This window comes from Astatotilapia calliptera, chromosome 16 (genome assembly GCF_964374335.1).
Source record: "Astatotilapia calliptera chromosome 16, fAstCal68.1, whole genome shotgun sequence".
Classification (NCBI taxonomy): Eukaryota; Metazoa; Chordata; class Actinopteri; order Cichliformes; family Cichlidae; genus Astatotilapia; species Astatotilapia calliptera.
The window spans coordinates 20442118-20464441 of NC_137437.1; the positions used below are offsets into that span (position 1 = coordinate 20442118).

Genomic DNA, 22324 nt, shown 5'->3' on the forward strand with positions numbered 1-22324 from the left:
TTTAAAAGTGCTAAATTGTGTCTTTCTTTGTGTGCTGTTTTGGTGAAAGTCGAACTTTCTGTGCCTGTGAAAACAAAGCCATACTTACAGAGTACATTTAAGCACAGAAGAATGCCAGATACTTTACTCTGTATTTGTTTATAAATCATAAATGGTATAGATTACTTTTTACTAGTTGACTGGAAGCCTTCTGTGTCGTCCCTGTCGAGGTGGTCAGTTTCTGCAGGGTTTTCTTTTCTTATGAAGGAATTGTTTTAGCCGTCCATGATGGGAGGAACATTTCTTGTCCCTTGTTTGCTTGAGATTTCTGCAGCTACTGTGGGTCAGACCTCAGACATGGTGGCCACTGATATATTCCATGAGAGAGTACTGGATACCCTAACGTAATTATAGCGGCATCCTGAATTATTTTGGGGTTTTTTGTTCTCTTCATGATTTCCCTTGGTATCTCTTTTCAAATGGAGGACAATGTGTGCAGTCATTTCTATATTTTTGTTTTCCACCGTCAGCCAGGACACTGCTAATAATCCATGAAGGCATTTTTTTTATCCTAAAAGGTAAACTGTAACCAGACAAACAGGAAGGGTCAGTGCTGAAACAAAACGCATTACGTTTTGTTGTTTAGCCTTGCATGTCTGTAAATAACATATTTATTTCTAAGAACTGCTTGAAGATCGGGTTTAAATTGCTCAGATAAGATGATAGTAGAAGAAAAATGTAAAATTTAAGGTTATGTTGTAATAGTCTCTCTGTGAGGTACAATATCCACCCCTCTTTATTAGGAATTTTTAAAACTACTTTCAAGTTGGGCAAAAGGCCGGAGTGGAAAATATTTGAGTTTAATCCCACAAGAACGCAGACGAGGGGTTAACACTACCATTGTGAGAACAAATTAACTAAAGGATATTCTATGAAAACATTTAACATGTTGGATATACATGTATATTTAAAGCAGTTCACACCAAAATCTAAGGTACGTGTGTTAGTCTAAATGTGTTCCCTTTGGTTTATAGCCCTATTTAACTGTCGGCTATGCTTTGGTGTAATAGTTGGAAAGATTGTGATATCTGCCTCCTCTGGAACATAATAAAGCTAGAAGACAGACCCTAGAAAGTTTTCATATCAAAGCTTTTCACTTTTATGTAATACAATACACCTGCATGGCAGATAACCATCTGCCAGATTATATTATTATTAGTATTATTATCATTGTTAGTATTATTATTATCATCCATTTCAATGCTGTAACAAAACAATTTCCTAAACAAGAGATAAATAACATTTTTGTCAGAGTCTTTCCAAAAATTCAGCCGAAAAAGAGAAAGTTGTATTTTGTGCGTACCAAATTACACCTGACAGCTAAAGGGAGCGTGTAGCCAAAAGGGATGCCACAAGTGTTTACATCCTATCCCACGGTTAGATGCACACTTCCTTCGGCCCAGATACACAGTTGGCAGGTGCAGTTCAGAGGAAAGAAAACCGTAGGGACAAAAATGTACATTTAGAAGGTTTTTTTTGAATGTTTTGAGTAACCTGCTCATTCCTGTAAAGATTACTATGTTAGCTTGTTTCTACTACTGAAAATCTCAAAATTTGAACGTAAAGTAAATTAAAATTCTGAATTATTCAGTTTAAATTTGAGATGATAATACAAATTTTGACTTACGGCATCGCAAAAAAAAATGTTTACAGGTGGAAATAAGCTTTTACACAACATGTGTTTTCTACCACAATGCAAAAACGATTTAGTTTGATGTGAAATGTCTCTGTCTCTTTAAGAGGTGAGTTACAAGTAAAAGAGCAGCATTGGGAAGGTTATTTGAGCATTTATCTAACCTTTAAGTAAGGAAAATGTAAAAGCATTAAAGGCATTTATCATACAGAAGTTACCTTAAAAGAAGCCTGCTGCATCCACCTGATAAATCTAATGAAGTGAAACTGAAGTATTCAAATACTTACTTTTAAGGTATCATACACGTTTTTCAAACACTATCAGTGATTTAAAGTCTATGCCGCTGTAAGTTTAGTATTCTCTCCATATGTTGCGGTTTCTGGTGTGTCTTTTAACTCCCACTGTCCCCCTCCATGCCGAGGACAGAAACAGCTGTTGTTGCTCACAGCTACATAACAGTATCGCTTTGTAAAATCATTGATTTGAAACTTTGACATCACACTCCTCATCATGTTGGAGCATAAGGAGCTGGGAGGGGGCACAGGGCAGCCGAGCTGTGAATAGACCTCATCAGTGAGGGTGAGGGTTCAGATCCTTATATTAGTTATACAGGAGTCACCCTCCCCGACCTAAGGCAAATAAGCCACTTAACGCAATTATTTGCAATCACTAAAGGTGGTGTTCATTAGAAAAAAGATTTTTTTTCTCCCTTGCCTCGACATAATTTCCTATTGTTCGTGTGAAAATGGCAACCAAAAGGGCATTTTAAGTGTTATTGTAGAGGGATTTTTTTTAAAGACTGCTTCAAAGTCTGAATAAACTTTGAAATTGTGAGATAAAACTGAGCCTTATTGCGCATTGACCCTCGCTGGGAGAGAAAATGGCAGCCTTCTGCAGCACATTGTATTGGACTGATTTGTAAATATAAGCTTTTGAAATGCAGTACAATGCTCCATCATGAATATTTCAGCTGTTACACTTTCCGTGCTATTGTAATACTTGGACTGTTTTTATTAACCTTATCAGTAGGTATTGTGGTTGGAGATTTTTCGTCTCGAGAAGAAATCGGCTCCGTGCACAGAGCGAGCAGATGAACAATCATCTCAAACTTTCCTTCTAGTGTTTATCTGTACATCTGTCTTTGTTTGATTACAGTCTGAAGAACAGAAGCCTCACTCTCTTTAGCCTTCTATCTGTGTGGGGTGTAATGTGCTATTTGGTAATGCATAACAAATATCTGACTAATTAGCAGCTCCCTCACGTTGCTATATGTTTTTTTCGCTCTGCATATTTCTGCCTTCCAGATAGTAATGCAATTAAGCACAACACTCCCCCCCCCCCCCCCCCCTTCGCAAAATTGCTTAAGTAGATGTAATTAGGGAGCGAATGTTTTGATGAGGAGAATAGAACTTATGGAATATATCTATAAGCCTTCACTGTGGAGAAACATAGAGCAGCTATAGAAAATGTGCATTTGCAGATTGTGTTGTGTTTCTCATTTAAAATACAGACTGATGTCTTTGCATAGTCCACATGAAGATTCGAAGCATGTAATTTTCCATCTGTGTCCATATTTCTGTCTCCCTGGACGGTGTTTTCTTGCCGAGACACATAAAGACTAAATATAAGAATTAAACTTAAATTAAGGGCACAGCTCTTCAGAATATACCCATTTACATTTACATTGGTTACATTTATTATCATTTGGTAGAATTTTCCACAGACTACACTTGGTCCTCATCACTTATACTGAAATAGCATTAAAGGGGCATTTGAAGATGTAAGGTGTAAGAAGTGCATAGATCTTTTACTTTTATTACAAACAAGTCAGAAAGTGAATCACCCAAAGATGTAATGAAAGAATGTATGAACAGTAACATTTATAAGAGTAAAGGCAACTTTAGATGCTGCTGTATATGTTTTAAATTTCCCCCAGGGGATCCTTAAAGTTTCATTTAATCAATAGAAATACATCTTCATTTATTATTATGCATTTATTTGGAAATGCATTTTTTTTATCTTTAATTTCTACGCATGTTGGAGGGAAGTTATAACTTAAATTTAAAGAAATGAGTCAACTACAAGTACCTCAAAAATGTGTTAAAGTACAGTATAAAATGTATACTTTGTAAGTATTCTCCTAAGATAGACTTTTTCCTGAAGTTTATACCGAAACACTGATGTGCATTATTTGTCGATGTAAATAAGGCATTCCTTTGTATTGTGTCATTTAAACTCCTCTGAAAATCCCCCATTATTTACCGAGAAAGCAGCTGAGCCAATCCCTCCTGACATTAAACCCCATACACTGAGCCGCGAGTTTGAGAACTTGTGGTGGCATGCGCATCTGTGTGAAAACCGGTGGCTGCGTGATGCGTCACAATCGCCTCTGATCAGTTACAATGGAAATAAATAATTCATGCTGGAGGAAATGAGTCTAATTAGCAGGCAGTTTGGGTCCTTTGATAAAGCTGGGGACTAATTCTATGAAGGGCAGGAAGCTCTGTCATCAGTCAGCCCTGAACAGATTAGCATCTATTATGAATGAGGGACGAGCACCCTGGTGAAACCAAGTGTGTCCGAGAGACAAACTTAATAACTCCTGCGATGGGACGAACTTCCCCGCAACCTCCACCTCCTCCACCTCCTCCACAGTATAACACACGTATATCCCCTCTCCCCCCCCTCTCTCTCTCTCTTTTTCTGCCATCCTGCAGGTTTATTGTGTGCAGGTAGGAGCATGCCGTTGCAGTGGAGAGACTCGCCCCTCTGTCCATCACTCTGACAGCTGTGGAAATACATTCGACATGCTGCATTAAGGAGCACCCACAGTGTTTAACACCACACTTAAACACAAAAGAAATCTGGGGCACCTTCTCCATGCCTATTTTACACAGCCTTGCCCCAAATACGCAGCTCTTTAATGAAAATATCTTTCAAATTTAATGCTTTTTTTCCCCAAATCCTGACAGGATTTTTTTTTTCTTTTATTGAAGAATAGGTTGCAGTGAAGAGATACTTATATAAATGTGAAACTTGTGGATTCGACTGATGTCGCATCTCTTCTTTTTTTTCCTCTTTTCTTGCAAGAACAACACAATTGAGGCCAATTAGAACTGAGTGCAGAGCCGCTGTGACAAGCAAAGGTCCCGGTATCAGGGGGGACACGCGTGGGCGGGGTGGACCTGTCAGCGCTACATTGAGAGAGATAACAATAAATAGCTAATAATGGCACTTAATGAGCTTGATTAAGTTGATTTGTTATGGAAAAAGTGCGGCAAATGGTGGATGTAGGCGATGTGATGAGAGATTGATTTTAATAGATAGAGAACACTGTTGGGGCTTTGCTGCACAATGGGGCTGCAGAGGGAAAATAAGGTACAAAGGGATGCTGAATGGATTCTCACGAGACATATTTGAGATAATTAGATAAATTTCACACTAACATACATCATTCACTCAAGGACATGATGAACATGTTATAGCCTATTTCTCACCAGGGTTTCATATAGTCTGAAGGAAAGGCTGGTGTGATTATTTTCAACTTACATGTTTCCAACAAGTGCAGTATGTTCATACAGTATATGAATGTCGGTAAATGCTATAATGGGAGCAGTAATGACTGCCAGATAATTATCCCTCCCACTCAGACTTGACGGCTGCTGAATTTCTTTCATTTCACCACATAATTGTCTATGATTGAACTGGAGATTTTATATACTTCTCTGTTCTTTCAGGCTGAGTTGACTTTCCACAGAGATGGTGGAGGTTATCACAGGGCTCTACAAGTCCCCCGAATTGCCCTGTAAACAACATGCAATAGTGAACAAAGTTTCCCTGCATGGCTTTGAATATGCCTCTCCCAATTTTCCCTCGAAAGCGACAGAAAGTCATATGAAGGGAAGTTTAATTAAGTAAGAACCTGTTGAGGAAGATTTCCAATCATGGTCTTCAGAATGAGTGCATTCAGCGTATTCATCTCCAGGCGATATGCTCTCTCTTTATCCAAGTGTGCGCTGGAGCTCTCTAGAGGGACCCCAGTTAATTGAATACATTAAAGTAGAGCGCCGGAGGCTTTATTTATTTTTCTACTTTAGTCAGGCTTGTTTAAAGGAGACCAACTGCTGATGTTTGGCCCCTTCTAGAGTTTAAATGGTCTCTACACTGGGAGTGGCGTGCAGGAGTAGAGGTTTGAGAAGAGATTTGATGTAATCCACAGCCTTCTTTATTCAACACGAGCCCCTGAGTGAGCCTGGTTTATGTATTTGGCAGTCATTCAAATGTGCATCTTGGCCCTCAGGCCCACGTCCCATTATGCATCTATAGGACTCAGTGCATACACTGAAGGTTTTATTTTGCTCCCCTTTAAAGTTTATCTGCCGCTCCTGCGGCATTCTTTCTCGCTTGTAACTTTTACAGAAAGTTGAACCACTCTTTGCCAACTTGACATCTTTCTGGGAGCTTTCAATTTTAGCATCTTGTGGTTCTTTCATGCATAAACCAGCTATGCACAGATGAGGATACCCTATAATAATTCTTGATTTATGGGAACTGAGATTGTACGTGCATTACGGACACATGTAAAACAAACAAAAAAACAGAAAAAGTTTCAGATCTTTTGTTATATTTAAATGAGTCATGTGCATTTCTTTTTAAAGTCTCTTTAATTTGCGTGTTTATTCGGACGTCTGCGAATACATATGTGAGTGCTTACTGACTTATTACCCCGAATACTGGATGAATGAGTCAAACATTGCACAAAACTTCAGTTCAAATCTTATTTTGTTCATTAGTTGCCACGGGCGCAGTTTAAGTTGTGTTATTTCAAATCAAATACACTAGTAAAAGAAGCAGTTAGTACCTGACTTTTAATTGCATCTCAAGACCTGCACCCTAACCCGAGCCTAGGTGGCTGTAGCAATGCCAGAGCCAGTTGTCTAACAAGCAGCTTGACTGCTGGACCTTGGGGGTATTAACATCATGTGATGTGTGAAATTCAGACAGTGGCTTCTATCCCCCCAAGAGGGCACCGAGATCAGATCCCTGGACAATACTCATTAGTCAACATGCTCTTCACCTTCATCATCGCATTTATCACGAAGGCACAGAAAACTTACTTGCACAAGCACATTATATGCTCATTAATAACCTGGTACAACATTCATCTTGCAGAAAGAAAATTAATTTCCTTGCTCTTGTGCACTTGTTCATTTTAATGTCAATTGTCAAAAAATCATTTTTCTTTGTTTTGCCAAGCAGGACTTCCAGTATCCATTTAATCATAGTTAAAAAAGGTAATAGGACAAATGTTTTACTGCATTGTTAATCTGGCCGGCTATTAAAAACTGTTTTGAAAGTTAAAGCCTTCTCTCTCTCTTTTTTTTGCCATAACAAGCACAAATGTTCGGGCTAAACAACAGAAAGGTCTTTTTTGAAACGCGTGTTTGCTGTTGAGAAAGTTCAGTTTAATCAGAATATGTAAAACACTGTGATTTGAATACCAGGATGCCTTTTAATAGAAAAAAAAAAAGGACTAAAGTGAGATTTAAAATGAACAAGGTGATTAAGAGCGACCGTGCTGGACATTTATAGAGCAGGACTGCACATAATGAATAAAGATTCATGCTTTAGTCCCAAATTTAAATTTTTGCACAAAATGTGCCTGATGTAGGCAGCTTTTAATCACCTTACTGACAGGAGTAACTGCTTTCATTTAACCTTGACTGAAGATCATGAATTCTAAAGCATTTAATTGGATACATCATTTAACAGAATGAACAGAGCAAATTTTCACCAATTCAAAGGCTCAGATTGACAGACAGTGGCAGTAAGACCCACCACAATTAAAGCTGATCTGTATTCACTGGCCCTGTCACCCATCGCCATTAGTGATGTGACTGTTTGATCATCTCTGCAGAGAAACTTTGCTGAACTTCACCTTGTTTTGAAAGGACTAGACGTTGAATGAAAGACGAGGTTTGAGAAGGGGAAGGGGACACACACACGCGCACACACACACACACACACACACACACACACACACACACACACACACAAAACCCACCTCTGAGACCAAAGCTCCCTCTGATGTACCTCAGGTTTAATAGCAGTAACTCCTAAAAACCGGACACGACTGGACAAGAGTAAACAGTTCAAGTCTCACGCCATTATATTTATTATATCCATCAGTGGCTTAATTGAAATGTTTCAAAATCAGAAAATAACAATGCCATCTTTTTGAGACATTGAAAGTAATGGCTTTGTCTCGGCGCTCTCTGCAGACAATTGCCCCAGTGATGTGAAAAACTGTGTCAAGTGGTACACTGTGAAATGTGCGGCAGACACTTAATTGTTTTCCTGCCTTTGACTTTAGAGAGAACAAATTCAATCTGCGTGCCAGACATTTCCTCTGTGACTAAGCCTAACCAGCCAAAGCATGTTTGGTTAAGCAACCACCCCCAGGGTTAAATTTCTGATTTTGCAATTACAGGTTTTTTTTTTATCCGCAAAATACATTGTGTTATTTAAATGAACATAGCTTTGGGATGTTTCTGTTAACCAGATCCAATGTATTGGTTCTGAAAGTCAGGTCTGGGTACCCCCGAGGGTCCTTGGGAGCGCCTTGGGGGCTGTTCTCCAGAAAAATGAATTGTAGATTAATTTCACTCTATTCTAACTCACAATTTCATACAGAGAGAATAGAACAGTTTTTGGGTCATCAACAAGACATCTCTATATATGAGGATATTTGTGGTATCCCTGTGCCAGCCTGCGGAAGACTGTAGGAGACTGTGGAGTTTTGATTTAAATAAAAATACTTTGGGAATGAGTCTCCGTCTCGAGGAATAAACAAAACCAACTGACTGAGTGTTGAATCTGCATAGCGTCAGCTACAAACCAAAACACTTCATTCCTTCCTCTTGGGAAAAATCTCAAAGATTTTGCAACTGGGATGACAGACACTGACTTGTTCCAGCTGGAGTTGATCAACGCTGACATTTTGGAACAGAAGAAAGGCATGTTAAAGGAAATGCAGATTAGGGAGACCAAATCAAATCCACTCAAGTGTTGTTCATTCTGCCCTGCCACAATGCAAACCATGTGTACTGCTTTTAAGTGGTGAAAATAATCTTAAGATTACAGAGTGGTCTCTGGTGCTAATTGTCTAAGAGCTGTTTTTCTTTGGCTCCCATTAATTCTTCCTTTAAGAGCTCGCCCTGCATGTTTTTACTGGATTTTGTCAACTGTTAGCTTTGGAGATATTATTTGATGGCAAATGTAATGAGGGAATCGTCATTTCAACATGTGTGGTGAAACAGATCTCACAAATGTTCTCCGGGACAGCTGTCGTGACAGATTTGAAATGTTAAGAAGTTTAGACTGCCTCAAAGGAGAAGCACTTAGCGCCCGCTCACTGATGTGAGTTGTTCTCATGCTCAGCGAGGGAAGAGTTTGACAACAAGTCCAAGGCATGAACAACTTCACTGCTTCCAAGCAAGAATCTGTGATGCACTCAACCACATAAAAATGCAATATTTTTAAAACCTCAAATTTTATTATGGTTAAAATATCAGTTTCTTTTGAAACTGGGAGCTATAATGTTATTAAAAACACTTTTTTTTTGTTTAAGGTTAGGGATAGGGTTGCATTTCAGGATGATTGACACTTGCGGTGCAGAATGATGCGCAGACCTTCGCACAATAAGGCCTTTTTATATACTTCTCTACTGAGAGCTTAATTTGCACTTGGAGGTGTGCCTTAGAAAGAAGACTGATATACTCTCTAGAGAGTCTGGATTATTTTACAGAGGTAGAACATTTTAAGGTGTATTAAATCACATATTATTCCAACCAGATTATTAGTTCTGTTTTTAAACCTCAAACAAAGTTTACCACAACTTGTCCAACTCACAGTTTTTCACATCAAACATCAAATAAAAAGTAAGGTGTACTCCAACTTTTCTCAGAAGTTCTGCATGCAGTCTTCATTTTCCCCCCATTACAACACACACAAAGTGTACTGTTACAGAAATGGTCAATCACTTAAAAAAAAGTTAGGTAGGGTGGCGTGGTTTAGAGGGTGGGGGCAAAAAAGCAAACCAACACCATCCATTTATCCCTCTTTACCTCCCGACACCCTCCCTCCGCTCGCCTTGCAATCCAGCGTCACCTGTCTGGAGTTAATGGTGACGCAGGGCATAGCAGCATGCATAGGTGCTTTCATGACTGATTGATATTGTTGGGTTTAAGGCTATAATATTAAACAAATGGTCCATTCTAAAGGGCCCAAGGGAAATTTTGAAATCCTCGCTGTGAAACAAAAAGCACCTTGCAGCCACGGGAGTGAGTAAACACACTGCAGTGAAAATACAGCAGCTATCTGAGGATGAGGGTCTGTAATTATCAGGCTGGATTTTAACCAGTCACTGATGCATTCTGAGAGAACGGCGACAGTGACGTGGATAATTGTGTGAAAATGCCTTGTTGTTGATAACAGAATTTTACATCCTCGATATTAAGAAACACTCCAGAAAGAAGTTTTTGTTTCCATGTTTTTAGGGGTTTTTTTGCTTTCTGTTTTCTGCAGCTGTAATGACTGTTACTGATACAGCACTTCATCTTATTGTGTGTGCAATAAAATGTTACATCCCCTATGAACATGTTTTTTAAATGTAAAGACACAAGTTCCACAGACTGATCTGAGATTATGTATGTTTCATGTGTTACTGATTTGTTTTGACAGCCTTACTCACTGTATCCACTCCACTGAAAGTCATGCCGGGCTTGTCCATTTGCCTGTAGCCCGGATTCATGACCAGCAATGAATTCTCCAATGAAGAGTCTGAAGGAGAGAGTTAATGAAGTAAAAATTAATGAAGCACGTGAGCACCACCATCTCAAGGCTGTAAGCTCCTCCATGCCTCATTTATAATGTATGATCTCAATAAAATCAATCCAATGTACCAGTTCTTACTTAGGGTAAGAATAGATTTACAGATTACAGCCCTGTGTTCCCCTGGTCATAATTACCCCACCACCTTACCCTACTTCAGCTCCTTTAGATGTTTTTTATGTAAAGCTTCAGAACGTTGTACACAGACACATTCATGGTCTTCCTGTCAAAAAGCTGAATATTCAGCTGTGATCCACCGGATGCAAAGCCTCACAACCCCTCGCTACTTTTTCCTCAAAGGCTCGAAATTGACTGAATTTCCGTCTCGTACAATACGACTTTGCGGAGAAGCACACACGTCTAGGGTGTCGGGTTTTTTCGGATAAAGCTCTGATGGTCCTTCCACTTTCTTCTCGACTCCTAAAGACTTTCTGAAAGTTGAAGACAGACCAAGTGCACCGAGTTACCTGTATTAGAGCTCCCCCTTCAGGTGCCACAGAGAACGATGCATCTAGGGACTGAACTCCTTCACATGATGAAGAGCAGCAGCGTTACACGACAGCGTACAGCACATTATTTACCAGACACACACTGAGATCATGAGTGTCTATTTTTAGATCGTTATTTTTACAAATATATTTGGCAGTGCCTTAGTGATAACTGCAAGGAAAACGCGAAGAACGTGATTTAAATTCCTTTAATTATTTGTCCAGTTGTTAAATGTGCAGACTCTCTCCTGTAAATCCATCTTTACCTTTTAAAGCAGACTGTACACTCACCTGTATACTTGCAGTAATGGTGCATCTGCTATATAAACAATATACATGAAATAATTTCCCCATTTAAATGTTCTTTCTGTCATTTTTTTTTTTTGTCTCGTCAGTTTATCCTGGAAGTGAAGCTGCAAACTTCGCAATGCTCCTCTCTCAACTACCTTAAATGATTAACATTCGCAATTGCAGTCAAAGGTGGATAAGAGGCAGGTTTTGTTTTACATAAACCCGTACAGGCTTTGGAAGTGTACATGAAAAACTGAATTGTCAAGTTCAGCTGCCTGATGTGCCTACCCCTCCACCTCCATGAACAATTCTGTATTTATAATGTCATCTTATCACGCTCCCCTTGAAGGCAGCAGCAAGTGCACTTATGCCTTCCTTTGTTAGGGTGAGTTGGCAATTTCCTGTGAGATGGAGCAACTGCAGGCAGCCCTTTTCTTTGATAATGTCCCTGACACCTGGACCAAACTGCTGTTTCCATCACTTTCTAGGCTGGAACAGGAGGGAAAGGAACGTGTCATGAGCCTCCTGCCACCCCAGAGTCGCTCACTATGCATTTAACAGCACTCTGCTCACTATACTTTACAGGATGTAGAGGTCAGAGCCAGTGGGTGACTCTTGTGTGGAAAGTCTTCTTGCTGAGCGGCGTCAAATAGTAGGAGCGCCCGGTGTAACTCCTCTTTCACGTCCTATTGTTTGTCTCGATTTATCATGGGAAATATGTAAGTATTTAATTAGCATATTCACAGTAAGGACTTAGCTTTACATGGTCTACCACAGTGTACCATGTTACATTCGTACCATGTAAAGCTGGTTATTAAGCAGCAAGCCTGAAAGGGTGTTTATTACAGAGGCCTGACAGATTGATTCTAAATTATAATTAATCAGTTGATTTTGACCCACAGATTGTGATTGTGCCCTGTGAGTTTCATTTATTCAGCTTTTCTTCTGGCTCTGCTACAATCACCATAGACCTGCAGGACTCTCAAGCAAATTAACAGTCTTCACGCTACCCTGCAGCCATAATGAAAATATCAGTCAATCAAAACCCATATTATGCTGTGAAATCCTACCACATATCTCCAGACCTGCATACAAATAGTAACTGCAGAATAAGCGCGCCACCTGTTCTGGCTTTATCGCTGGAAGTACATCAATAAAGCAATTTTTAAAAGCCACTGTACTGGGTTTTTTACACTGCCATTGTGTCTGTTGACATGCAATAGAAGAGATGATTTGGGCATTAAGATGCTTTTGGGGATTCCAGCCTTAATACCTGGAGGTGGGAGAGCAGGGCATGCAGGGATGTGGAGCCCATCTGCGACCTGTCTGCAGGTCCGGTGATGTATTGCTGTGGGCTGGACGGTCACAGTCAGGGCTGTGTGTTGCTGTTCACTGTGCCATAGCACTCAGGGCACTTCAACCCCTAGTCCCTCCTTACAGGTACCCCGCAGCAGCCCCGACACCACCGTGCGCTACTCATTTACTGCTACACTGGTTTTCATAATTAGCGCCGCAAGGCCTCATTAAATCTGCTCTAATGAATAAATATTGTATTTCATAGCCTGATTACCAGATCAGCTCAATGCTTGAGCGTTGTAAACAATTACTTCCCTAAATATTCATCACCCCAAAGTGGATGATCATTGGTATTTAATACAGGACTAGTATTTTCAAGTGCATCTTTATTATACTAATAATAGTTTTTGAAATGTTGCTTTTGGAGGGAAAAAAAGGGGGGTGAAGAGAAGAGATGTTGTATTGGTAGCTATATATATAATAATGCATTCTTTAAAAGTGTGAGGATACGATGATTATTTTCTAATTATTAATTAAGAAACACCAGACTCACAGACTTAATTAGAAATGAGAGAAGATTACAAATTTGTAAGTTGACAGAATTATTATGGGCTAGTGTTATTTAAGTCATTTTTACACACACAGTCTGCCTAAAGTGTGACTAAAATACCATCACATGGTCCAACAGCTTTAATCAAATAATGGTGGTCTTTTACAATAGCAATTTTTTAACCTTAAAGCAATCCCTTCACCGTGCTACCAAAGACCAGAGATGGTGGCACTGACAAAATTACAAGAGAGTGAGCTGGAGGTGCCAGAGTTGAAGATTTTCATTGGGAGGATGGACAAGATTAGGAATGAGTACATTTGGAGGGGAAGATCAGGTTGAACAGTTTGGAGCCAGTTAGGGAGGCAAGGCTCAGAGGGTTTGGACATGTGCTGAGGAGGGTTACGTTGGAGGATGTTGAAGATGGAGCTGCAGGGCAGGAGGTAAAGAAGAAGACCACAGAGAAGATTCATGGATGTGAACATGCAGAGGGTTTGTGTGACAGAAGAGGATTCTAGGGACAGTGTGAGAAGGAGGCAGGATGATCTGCTGGGGTGACCCCTGAAGGGAGCAGCCGAAAGAAGAAGAAGTAGAAGAAGAAGATATCACCCTCATGTCTGTGCTGCCAACATGCAGCAGGAGCCAGCAGCTGGTTAGCTTAGCATATCTCTCATCTCTTATCTCTCTCCTCCTCCTCAGCAAGTTATGTTAAGTGTTCTTATTGTTTGCATTCATCACACTACAATCCTCAACCGGTTTCAATTAACATTAAACGGGAGCAGTGCAAATAATTCTTTATAGTCTGTCTTGGTTTTCCCCCATTTTCTACATTCTGCTAATTTAAGCTGTTGGCCTTAGAAACACATTAGTTATGCAGACATTGGAAGGATATTAATTAGATCACCCAGTTCTTTAAAATAATTTTTTAATGAAAATATTTCTCAAAGAGATTGATTTTCATCTCTCTGGCTTCAGTGCAATGATATTCATGAGAGGCTCAAACTGGAGCAGGCAACTCTCATTGAGATGGTTTTAACTTTCAAATACATATACAGATGAGTATGTATGCTGTTGAATGCATACATTTTTCCTCTAGAGTGCTGAAGCAAACACTGTCATGCTGTGGGGATGCATTAGCTCCTCTGAAGAGGCCACTGATTATATTATTCCTCGCTCGAAGAAACCTCAGGACTGACATTCCTCATACAAATCAGGAGTAACATGAAGCATAAATGGTACATAGCATAGATCAGTTATCTCTACTGTACATCATATTTCTACTTTTTTGAGGATAAGCTGCTGCATGTCACAGATAGTAACAGTCATAATGTGGCGATGTTGGGTGTGTACAAATGTTCAATTATTTTCTGTTTATAATTTTTTTATAATGAATTTGTTTGTGCACGGTGCATATTAGGCTACGGACAAATCCTACAGCTGTGCTATCTTCATGAATCTCTGTGAATCAGTAGTTGGAATATCCTAAAGATCTCTGCTCATAAGTGTTTACTGTCTTTAAACGAGTGATTATTAGTTAGATTATTGATCAGATTGTCTACACTCCGTGTGTACGGACTGGTCTGAAGCCACCATACTGACCTGCATGATGAATGAATTCAGGCATAAATCCTGGATGAAGTCAAGCAGGCAGTGATCTGCAGAAGATTAAGACTCTGCAGCTGTGCTGAGAGATCACTGCATTCTTTTTTCAGCCTTCTGCATGCATTGTATGGGTATAGCTAATGTTATTTATTTTTAGTTCTCCTCTCTTGTGTACATTTCGCTTCAACAAATGGCAGGATGCAGAGCAGTGATGACGTGGGCAGTAATGAGGGACTAGACAGACGGGCCAACAGTGAAGGTCAGCTGTAACAAACTTACTGATAAACAACAACACGGAAAAGCTTAAATTTGTTCTGCTGCAACACCACAAAGCCTTCTAACCTCCGTACGGCACATACAGTCATGTGAAAAGAAAAGTATATTCTGTTTCAATTCGAAGGTTGTCTATATCTGGAATAATTTAAAAATCATCTGGTCCTCAGCAGCTATTAAAATTCTTTAAATACAACCTCAGGTGCGCAATAACACCTGGCATTTTCATTATTTATTTAACAAAAACTAAGCAGAAAATTGAGAGTGTGAACAACTAAATGCACCTTTACTGCTTCGATTGTATTTAAGAGGGTAAGTAGCAGCCAGGTGCTGTTAATCAAATGCATTTGATCACCTGTAAGTGTGAGCATAAAGCTCTATAAAGCATACGTTTTGGCGGTTTGTTGATGTGGGGCATTCAGGTGTGCGTTAGCACAATACCAAGGAGGAAAAACATCAGCGATGATCTTAGAGAAGCAATTGTTGGTGCCCATCAATCTGGGAAGGGTTATAAAGCCATTTCCAAGCAATTTGAAGTCCATCATTCTACAGTGAGAAAGATTATTCACGAGTGGAAAACATTAAAGGCAGTTGCCAATCTTCCCAGGAGTGGACGTCCCATTAAATTCATGTCAAGGTCAGACCATGCAAAGCTCAGAGAAACTGCAAAAAACCTACATCTCACACTCCACAGGCCTCAGTTAGCTTGTTAAATGTCAAAGTTCACGACAGTACAATCAGAAGAAGACTGAAAAAGTATGGCTTCTTCAGAAGAACTGCCAGGAGAAAGCCTCATCTCTCTGAAAACAATATGGCAGCATGGCTGAGCAAGGTTTGTATCTGAACAAACCACAAAACATTTGGAACAAAATCCTTATAGACACACTACCAAAGTGAAGAAGTTGGCCAAGTTCAGAGAAATCCAAACACTGAGTTAGCCAAGGTGGTAGAGGAATGATGATTTGTGCTTATTATCATCGGGTCGACCATGAACTCCTCTGCATAAAAAATATTCTAGAGTCAGATATAAGAGCGTCTATTTGAAAGCTAAAGCTTGGCTGAAGCTGGGTGATGCAAAAGGACGATGATCCCAATCACAGCTGAAAATCTCATCTATGTGTGTTTCAGTGGCCCAAAGTCCAGACTTGAACCCAACTAAAATGCTGTGGTGGGAGCTTGAGAAATGATAACTTCAAGTTGTTGCTGGTAAAGGTGATTTTATAAGCTAGTCAATCACCAAAAATGACTGAATTTGGAGGAACGGTTCAATGTATAAAAATTGTGTGATGAAGAGCTGAAAAACTTCAAGGTGGACAGGTATTTGTTATTATAAGGATTTTCTGTGCTCTGGGTAATGAAGTGAGATTAATTAAGTACAAAAATATTGCTTATTTAAAACTACAGTATTAATATCAATTCAGCATTTTGTATATTTGTTTTTGCATTAATTTAATGTGCATCCTTATTTAGTCTTATAATAGTGAGTGGGATTTAGGGAAAAGCTGTTTTGGGCTTTTATCACATAAAAATGTCAACTGTTCTCCAGTTCTGAGCTAAAATGAAAAGATTGTTTGTGGCAATCCTGATTGTGAGCATGTAAAAAATATTAGACTGAAGGCACACTGGATGTTTTGCTCACACTTCAGCAGATCAGCAAAACCACTTTTATTTGTATTTTGACTTGTGTGGTGCCTTTAATGCAGCATGGTTGGTGTAAATGGTGATTATCAGACCCATTCAAGCTTGTGCCGGCAGATGAATGACAACCTACACCCCCCTCACAGTGCAGTGGTTGTGACAGCCCTGAAGGATGGTGTCTGCCTTGTTAAATGTTTTACTCTGTGTGAAGGAATTCCAGCTTACCATAAACCCTCATGACACCTAGCTAACATCATGCTAGGTGACAAAAGTGATGTCCCATTCTTAATCAGTAGGGTTTAATATTACGTCAGCCGACTCAGCCCACTCTATGCAGCTTTAACAGCTTAAAATCTTCTGAGAAGGCTTTACACAAGATTTAGGAGTGCATTCATAGGAATTTTTCTTCCAGGGGTACATTGGTGAGGTCAGACAATGATGTTGGAAGACAAGGCCTGGCTCACAGCCTCTGCTCTAATTCATCCCAAAGGTGTTCTTTCAGGTTGAGGACTCAGTCAAGTTCTTCCACACCGATATCGCTCATCCATATCTCTATGGACCTTGCTTAGCGCACTAGTTCGAGTCATGTTGGAAAAAGAAGAGGCCCAAACTGTTCCTACAAGGTCGGGAGCATGAAATTGTCCAAAATGTCTTGGTATGCTGAAGCATTTAATTTCTTTCACTGCAACTAACTCCTGAAAAACAACCCCCTCCACCAAACTTGACACTTGGCACAATGCAGTCAAACAAGTACCATTCTCCTGGTAACTGCTAAACCCAGACTCGGACTCAGCCCTCGGCGATGGAAACTCATTCCATGAAGCGCTCTACACACCGTTCTTTAGCTAATATGAAGACCACGTGAAGTTCGGAGATCTTTAGCGATTGACCCTGCAGAAAGTTGCCGACCTCTGTGCACTATGTGGTTCAGCATCTGCAGACTCTGCTCTGTGGTCTTAGGTGGCCTACCACTTTGTCACTAATTTGTTGTCGTTCCCAATTGCTTCCACTTTTTTGTAAGTTGACTATGGAATATGCACAGGTGGCATCCTCGCACGGTACCACGCTTAAGTTCACCGAGCTCCTGAGAGAGACCCATTCTTTCACAAATGTTTGTAGAAGCAGCCAGCTTGATTTTTTTTCTTTTTCTTAAAAACACCCGTGGCCATGGAAGTGATTGAAACACCTGAATTCAGTAATTTGGATGTGTGAGTGAATACTTAGTGAATACTGCCAATATAGTGCAGCGGTCCCCAACCCCCGGGCCTCGGACTGGTACCGGGCCGCGAGAGTTGAGGCTCAGGTGTGAAATGTATGGTTTTCAGGGTTTTTATTGTTAACTCTGTTTTCCTGGGTCTTTTCACGTGTTATGAATACATCTTTTTTGGTACCGGTACTAGTTTTATTTTGTTGTATTTATCCGCGACACCTTAAAGGCCGGTCCGTGAAAATATTGTCGGGCATAAACCGGTCCGTGGCGCTAAAAAGGTTGGGGACCGCTGGTATAGTGCATTTGCCTTTTACGTCACTGCAATCACACAGAAACCCCCCCACCTCGAGTATATCAAGAGTATATGCAGCTGCCGCTGTCGAGGATGGAGTGATGGTCAAGTCAAAGAACACTGACAGCACTTTGCAGAAATCAACACTTTATTGAAACTGTACAGCGAACCCAATGAACACAAAGCAAGCATCACCAAAGGTGTACAGAGCCTTATAACCAAGCAGCAGTAAGATAACCTCCACCTACAGTGAGGAAACTCCAACCTTTTTTAATTCTTTGTCAAATAGTATCATACAATTAGAGTATTTCCAGGTCAAATGAAGTACATTTCAAAGACGAACTGCACAAAGGTTAATTTCATCTCATTGTGCATACGAGTATCACTTCTGAACAGAAAATGCAGGCCATAACTCTACTGCACCTTCAACCATTCCTACTTAACTGCGTAAGGCAGAAAATGAGCCAAAGAGACTGGAGCAAAGCGAGAATGTGCTTTAACAGGATAAAATGATTTACAGGTATGAGATTCCCATTAGAGTGTGCTAATTGTTTCCACACCATTAGCGACAGTTATCTAATGAAGGATATTTAACCAGGCGCTGTAGTATATCTCACAGTTCCTCTAGGTTTTTTTCCCAGCTGCACCCCCCTCCCACTCACGGCATGCACATCACTGGACCATTCCTACAGGCAATCCCAAGCAAACATCTTTTTTAAAAAAAGAGGTGAGAAACAAGCATAAATTTGCAACTGGGGGTCAGTCAATGAGTGCAGTACAAAAATCATTACATTTAAAACAATGTAAAACAGAGCAGATCATCTAAACAAGCCTTTCTGCAGCAAATATGATGATTCAGCTATAATAACAGACTTTACATTCGAGCCATATGTACATTGTAGGATTTAAGAATCATCTTACAGTTAAGATTGCAGATTTGGAGTGTTTCGCTCAACCCTAGCTTACAAACAACTAGCCTTAATGTAAAGCTCAGTTCTTGAGAACAGACAAGAAAAATGTGCAGAAGAGAAACAGCCTTTGTTCTTCTTCTGTCACTGAAGTGTCAGATTAACCAGCGGAATAAATGCAACGCGCTACAACGCTTCAAAGCTATGAACATCGTGATGGCTGTGTGTGTAAAAAGTGGTCACAGAGCAAGTCAGTCAGGTGCAGAGGCTGCTTCGCATTCACGTCTCACTCACTGCTTTCTTCCAGCTCCTTTCTCAAGCTGCAGAGAGAAAATAAATCTGTTAATAACCTTACCCCATAACATAGTGAGATAAAGATTTTAAGACAAATGTGCCACTCGCCTTTTCAGGTAGGCGTGCACATTGTCAAAGCCGTGGTATTTGGCCAGGTACACCAACACTCCCGTCGCGCAGCGGCCTTCTCGGGCCCGGCAGAAGCTGCAGTTACAGATCCCTCTGCATGGTGGGCACTGCCACTCCTACCCGGAACAATGAGAATGAAATGAGTCACACGTACAACGCATACATACACAGAACACAGTACATGTTTGCAAACTTACCGGATTCAGCAGAGCATCTCGGACCTCTTCCCCATAGCGGTTACGAAGACACGGCCCGCAGAACTGACCCCTGACGCCCACGCACTCCGGACTACGGCAGTTAGTTTTGGTGTCGACTGTCTTCTGGCGGCACTGGTGGCAAGTGGTTCCCTGAAAAGAAAGGAAGTTTGTGAAGCCGAGTTGGGGTGTTTTTTGTTTGTTTGTTTGTTTTAAACTGCTCAAATGTTTCACATTCTGAGTCAAAGACTTACAGTGGAGCTGTTGTAGACTTTCTCTCGCACATTGTGGCAGATGCGCTGCAGCTCCATCTCTGTGATGTCCTCCACAGGCCTCACTACATGGGGAATGGCCTTGCATCCAGTGAAGGACCGGCGACGGGGCTGCACACCAATTTGTTTTTAAAAAAAAGTTAATTAGCATGCTATTATGTCTTTTAAGCGAGTCTAGAACTTTTTAAAATGATTAACGGTGCAATCTGACTTACAGGTTCATCAACTTCCTCATAGAAGCGACTTTTGCGAACCAGGCTGAACTTGTCCTCAAGCTCTTCCTCTGGAGGTGGGCTGGGAGGTCCGTCCACCAGGGAGCGGGACCGTGTGTGGGGCCGAGACAAACGCTCTTGGTTTCTCCTGCAGGATCCCGGGGTTCCCATGGACCGCCGAGGTGCCTGTCGGGGCTGAAGATGTGCAAATGTTAATATAGTATAGAGAACCAATTGGCGAGGTAAAAATAAAACAGACGATTTGTTTATCTCCGTTACCGTAGTTAACGACATCCGCCTTCCAGGAAAGAGTCCAGGCACTTTGTTCAGTTCTGCCATGAGCTTTGCAAGCTGTAAAACAAGTCGCCATAAGTAAATAAGGCCAAACCATGGTCAGTTTACAAAGTGAATTGAATGTAACCAATTTTACCATTTCTTTGTTCTCCTTAATATTCAGGGCTCTTTTGCTCATGAAGTTCTCCTCTTCATCCTCCAAGTCAGAGTCTCGCACTTTAGGCTGAGGCAGTGGTTCGGATGCAGGCCTCTTCATGCTCGTCTTTTTGGTGGGGAAATTTAAGGCAACCTTCAGGGTGTTGGACTTGCGGCCACGTCTCGGGGGTTCAGCATCTACTTTCTAAACAAAAATATAAACATGAAATTAGAGGAAACGCTTGGGCTTTCTGAAGATGTTCAGTTCCGTTTTGCTTTGCGCAGACCTTACCATAGCTTTTATCCGACTGCTGATCACATTCTCCTCAAACCCGCTGCACGTGTCCTCCTCCGAGGTAGCCTCAAACACTTTCCGCTTCTCCACCGTTCTCCTCGTCTGCCTCAAGTTGTTCCTCTACAACGGACACGAGCATTAGTTTCATACAGTTCACACATAATAACATTTAGCCTAAGTATTTCATTGGCATTGTATCGTTACCATATTTGCATAGCCTCCATCGGAGCCAAAACTGTCGCAACTGTCATCAGAAGAAGAAGAGGAGGAAGTCTCAATGGGGACTAGCGGGACGCTGCGGAAGCTCCTCAAGCTCATCCTGGTGGATGGAGACTGGGCGGCCAGTTTCTACAAAAGAACAGCAAGAGCATTTAGAGAACAGGTACAGGAACACAACTGCTCAAAAATCAGGAGGGCCTATAGAGCCACGTGATTTACTGTTCTCAATGAAGACGCTAACAAAACCACCGAGACTTCCTTGCAAAGCCTCAAAAGAAAAGAAATGGTGGAGCTTCATATGAAAACTGAGCAACAAGAAAGAAAAGTCTCTGAAGCCCAAGCTGAGGTCCAAAAACCAGACAGAGGTTCTTTAAAAAACAAAAATTAAAGGAAAAGAAATTGCTTAAAACCACTTTCACAGTTAATTCTTTCGATGGGCTTTTCATTAATGCTTGAGCTTCGGATTTATGGGACACACCCCTGACTATAAAGCTAGCAAAGGCAGACAATTGGACCATGATTGATCTGCATTAAAAAACGTGGATGTACGCAATAAAAACGTTCATTCCGCCGTATATGTTGCATTTCAGTTCGGTTTTTTTCAACAGCGCCAACAATAAACACGGACTATAAGGATAAGGGAAAGTTGGTGTTTACAGTCCAACTTAACTAAGATAATTTATTCAAAAAAGTATATTATCCACTCAAAAAGTTAATAAAAGCACAAATGATAAAGGAAGTAATTTTATTAAAAACGTCAGGGTGTTTTTCTTACCTTGGAGCGAGTGAGAGGCATTTTTTTTCTTTTAAAACTCGTGACACACGAACAGAAACGGATCCAATCCGTGCAGCAGCTCTGCAGCGAACAAAGCAGGACCTGCAGCTGCAAGCGGTCCACACTCCGTTCATTTCCCGCGCCAACGCAAGGTCCTGAAAGCTGCATAAAACGCAGCGACACGTTTTTTAAGTAACAGAGCAAATTTATTATGAAAAGCATAAGTGCCAAACTCTTAAACAAGCCTTTATAATTGCTTGAACTGTGCTCTATGTTTATGTGAACCGCCAGACGTAAAAACTAATGAATTAATGAATCATTTGAGGTATGTATCTTCCACGGCCTTTACCGCGGCGCGAATTTTTTTACAGAGCTATTTGCATACAAGGCGGGTAA

General features: G+C 40.7%; 1 protein-coding gene across 1 annotated transcript; it reads right to left on the reverse strand.

Annotated features, from left to right (window-relative positions):
- Positions 1–18331: 18331 nt before the first annotated feature.
- cdca7a (cell division cycle associated 7a) lies at positions 18332–22236 on the reverse strand. Its single transcript, XM_026145926.2, has 10 exons — positions 21929–22236; positions 21139–21282; positions 20932–21054; positions 20641–20844; positions 20490–20561; positions 20214–20405; positions 19981–20109; positions 19730–19879; positions 19512–19648; positions 18332–19429 (listed from the first exon to the last, which is right to left on the reverse strand). The coding sequence occupies exons 1-10, from the start codon at positions 22148–22150 to the stop codon at positions 19396–19398; spliced, it is 1407 nt and encodes a 468-aa protein (XP_026001711.2). The 5' UTR covers positions 22151–22236; the 3' UTR covers positions 18332–19395.
- Positions 22237–22324: the final 88 nt, after the last annotated feature.

Coding starts and splice junctions, on each gene's coding strand:
- cdca7a (XM_026145926.2), bottom strand. CDS start 22,150: ATGCTTTTCATAATAAATTTGCTCTGTTACTTAAAAAACGTGTCGCTG. Junction 21,283..21,928: donor TGCCTCTCACTCGCTCCAAG/GTAAGAAAAACA, acceptor GTTCTTTTGTAG/AAACTGGCCGCCCAGTCTCC. Junction 20,110..20,213: donor ATGAGGAAGTTGATGAACCT/GTAAGTCAGATT, acceptor ATTGGTGTGCAG/CCCCGTCGCCGGTCCTTCAC.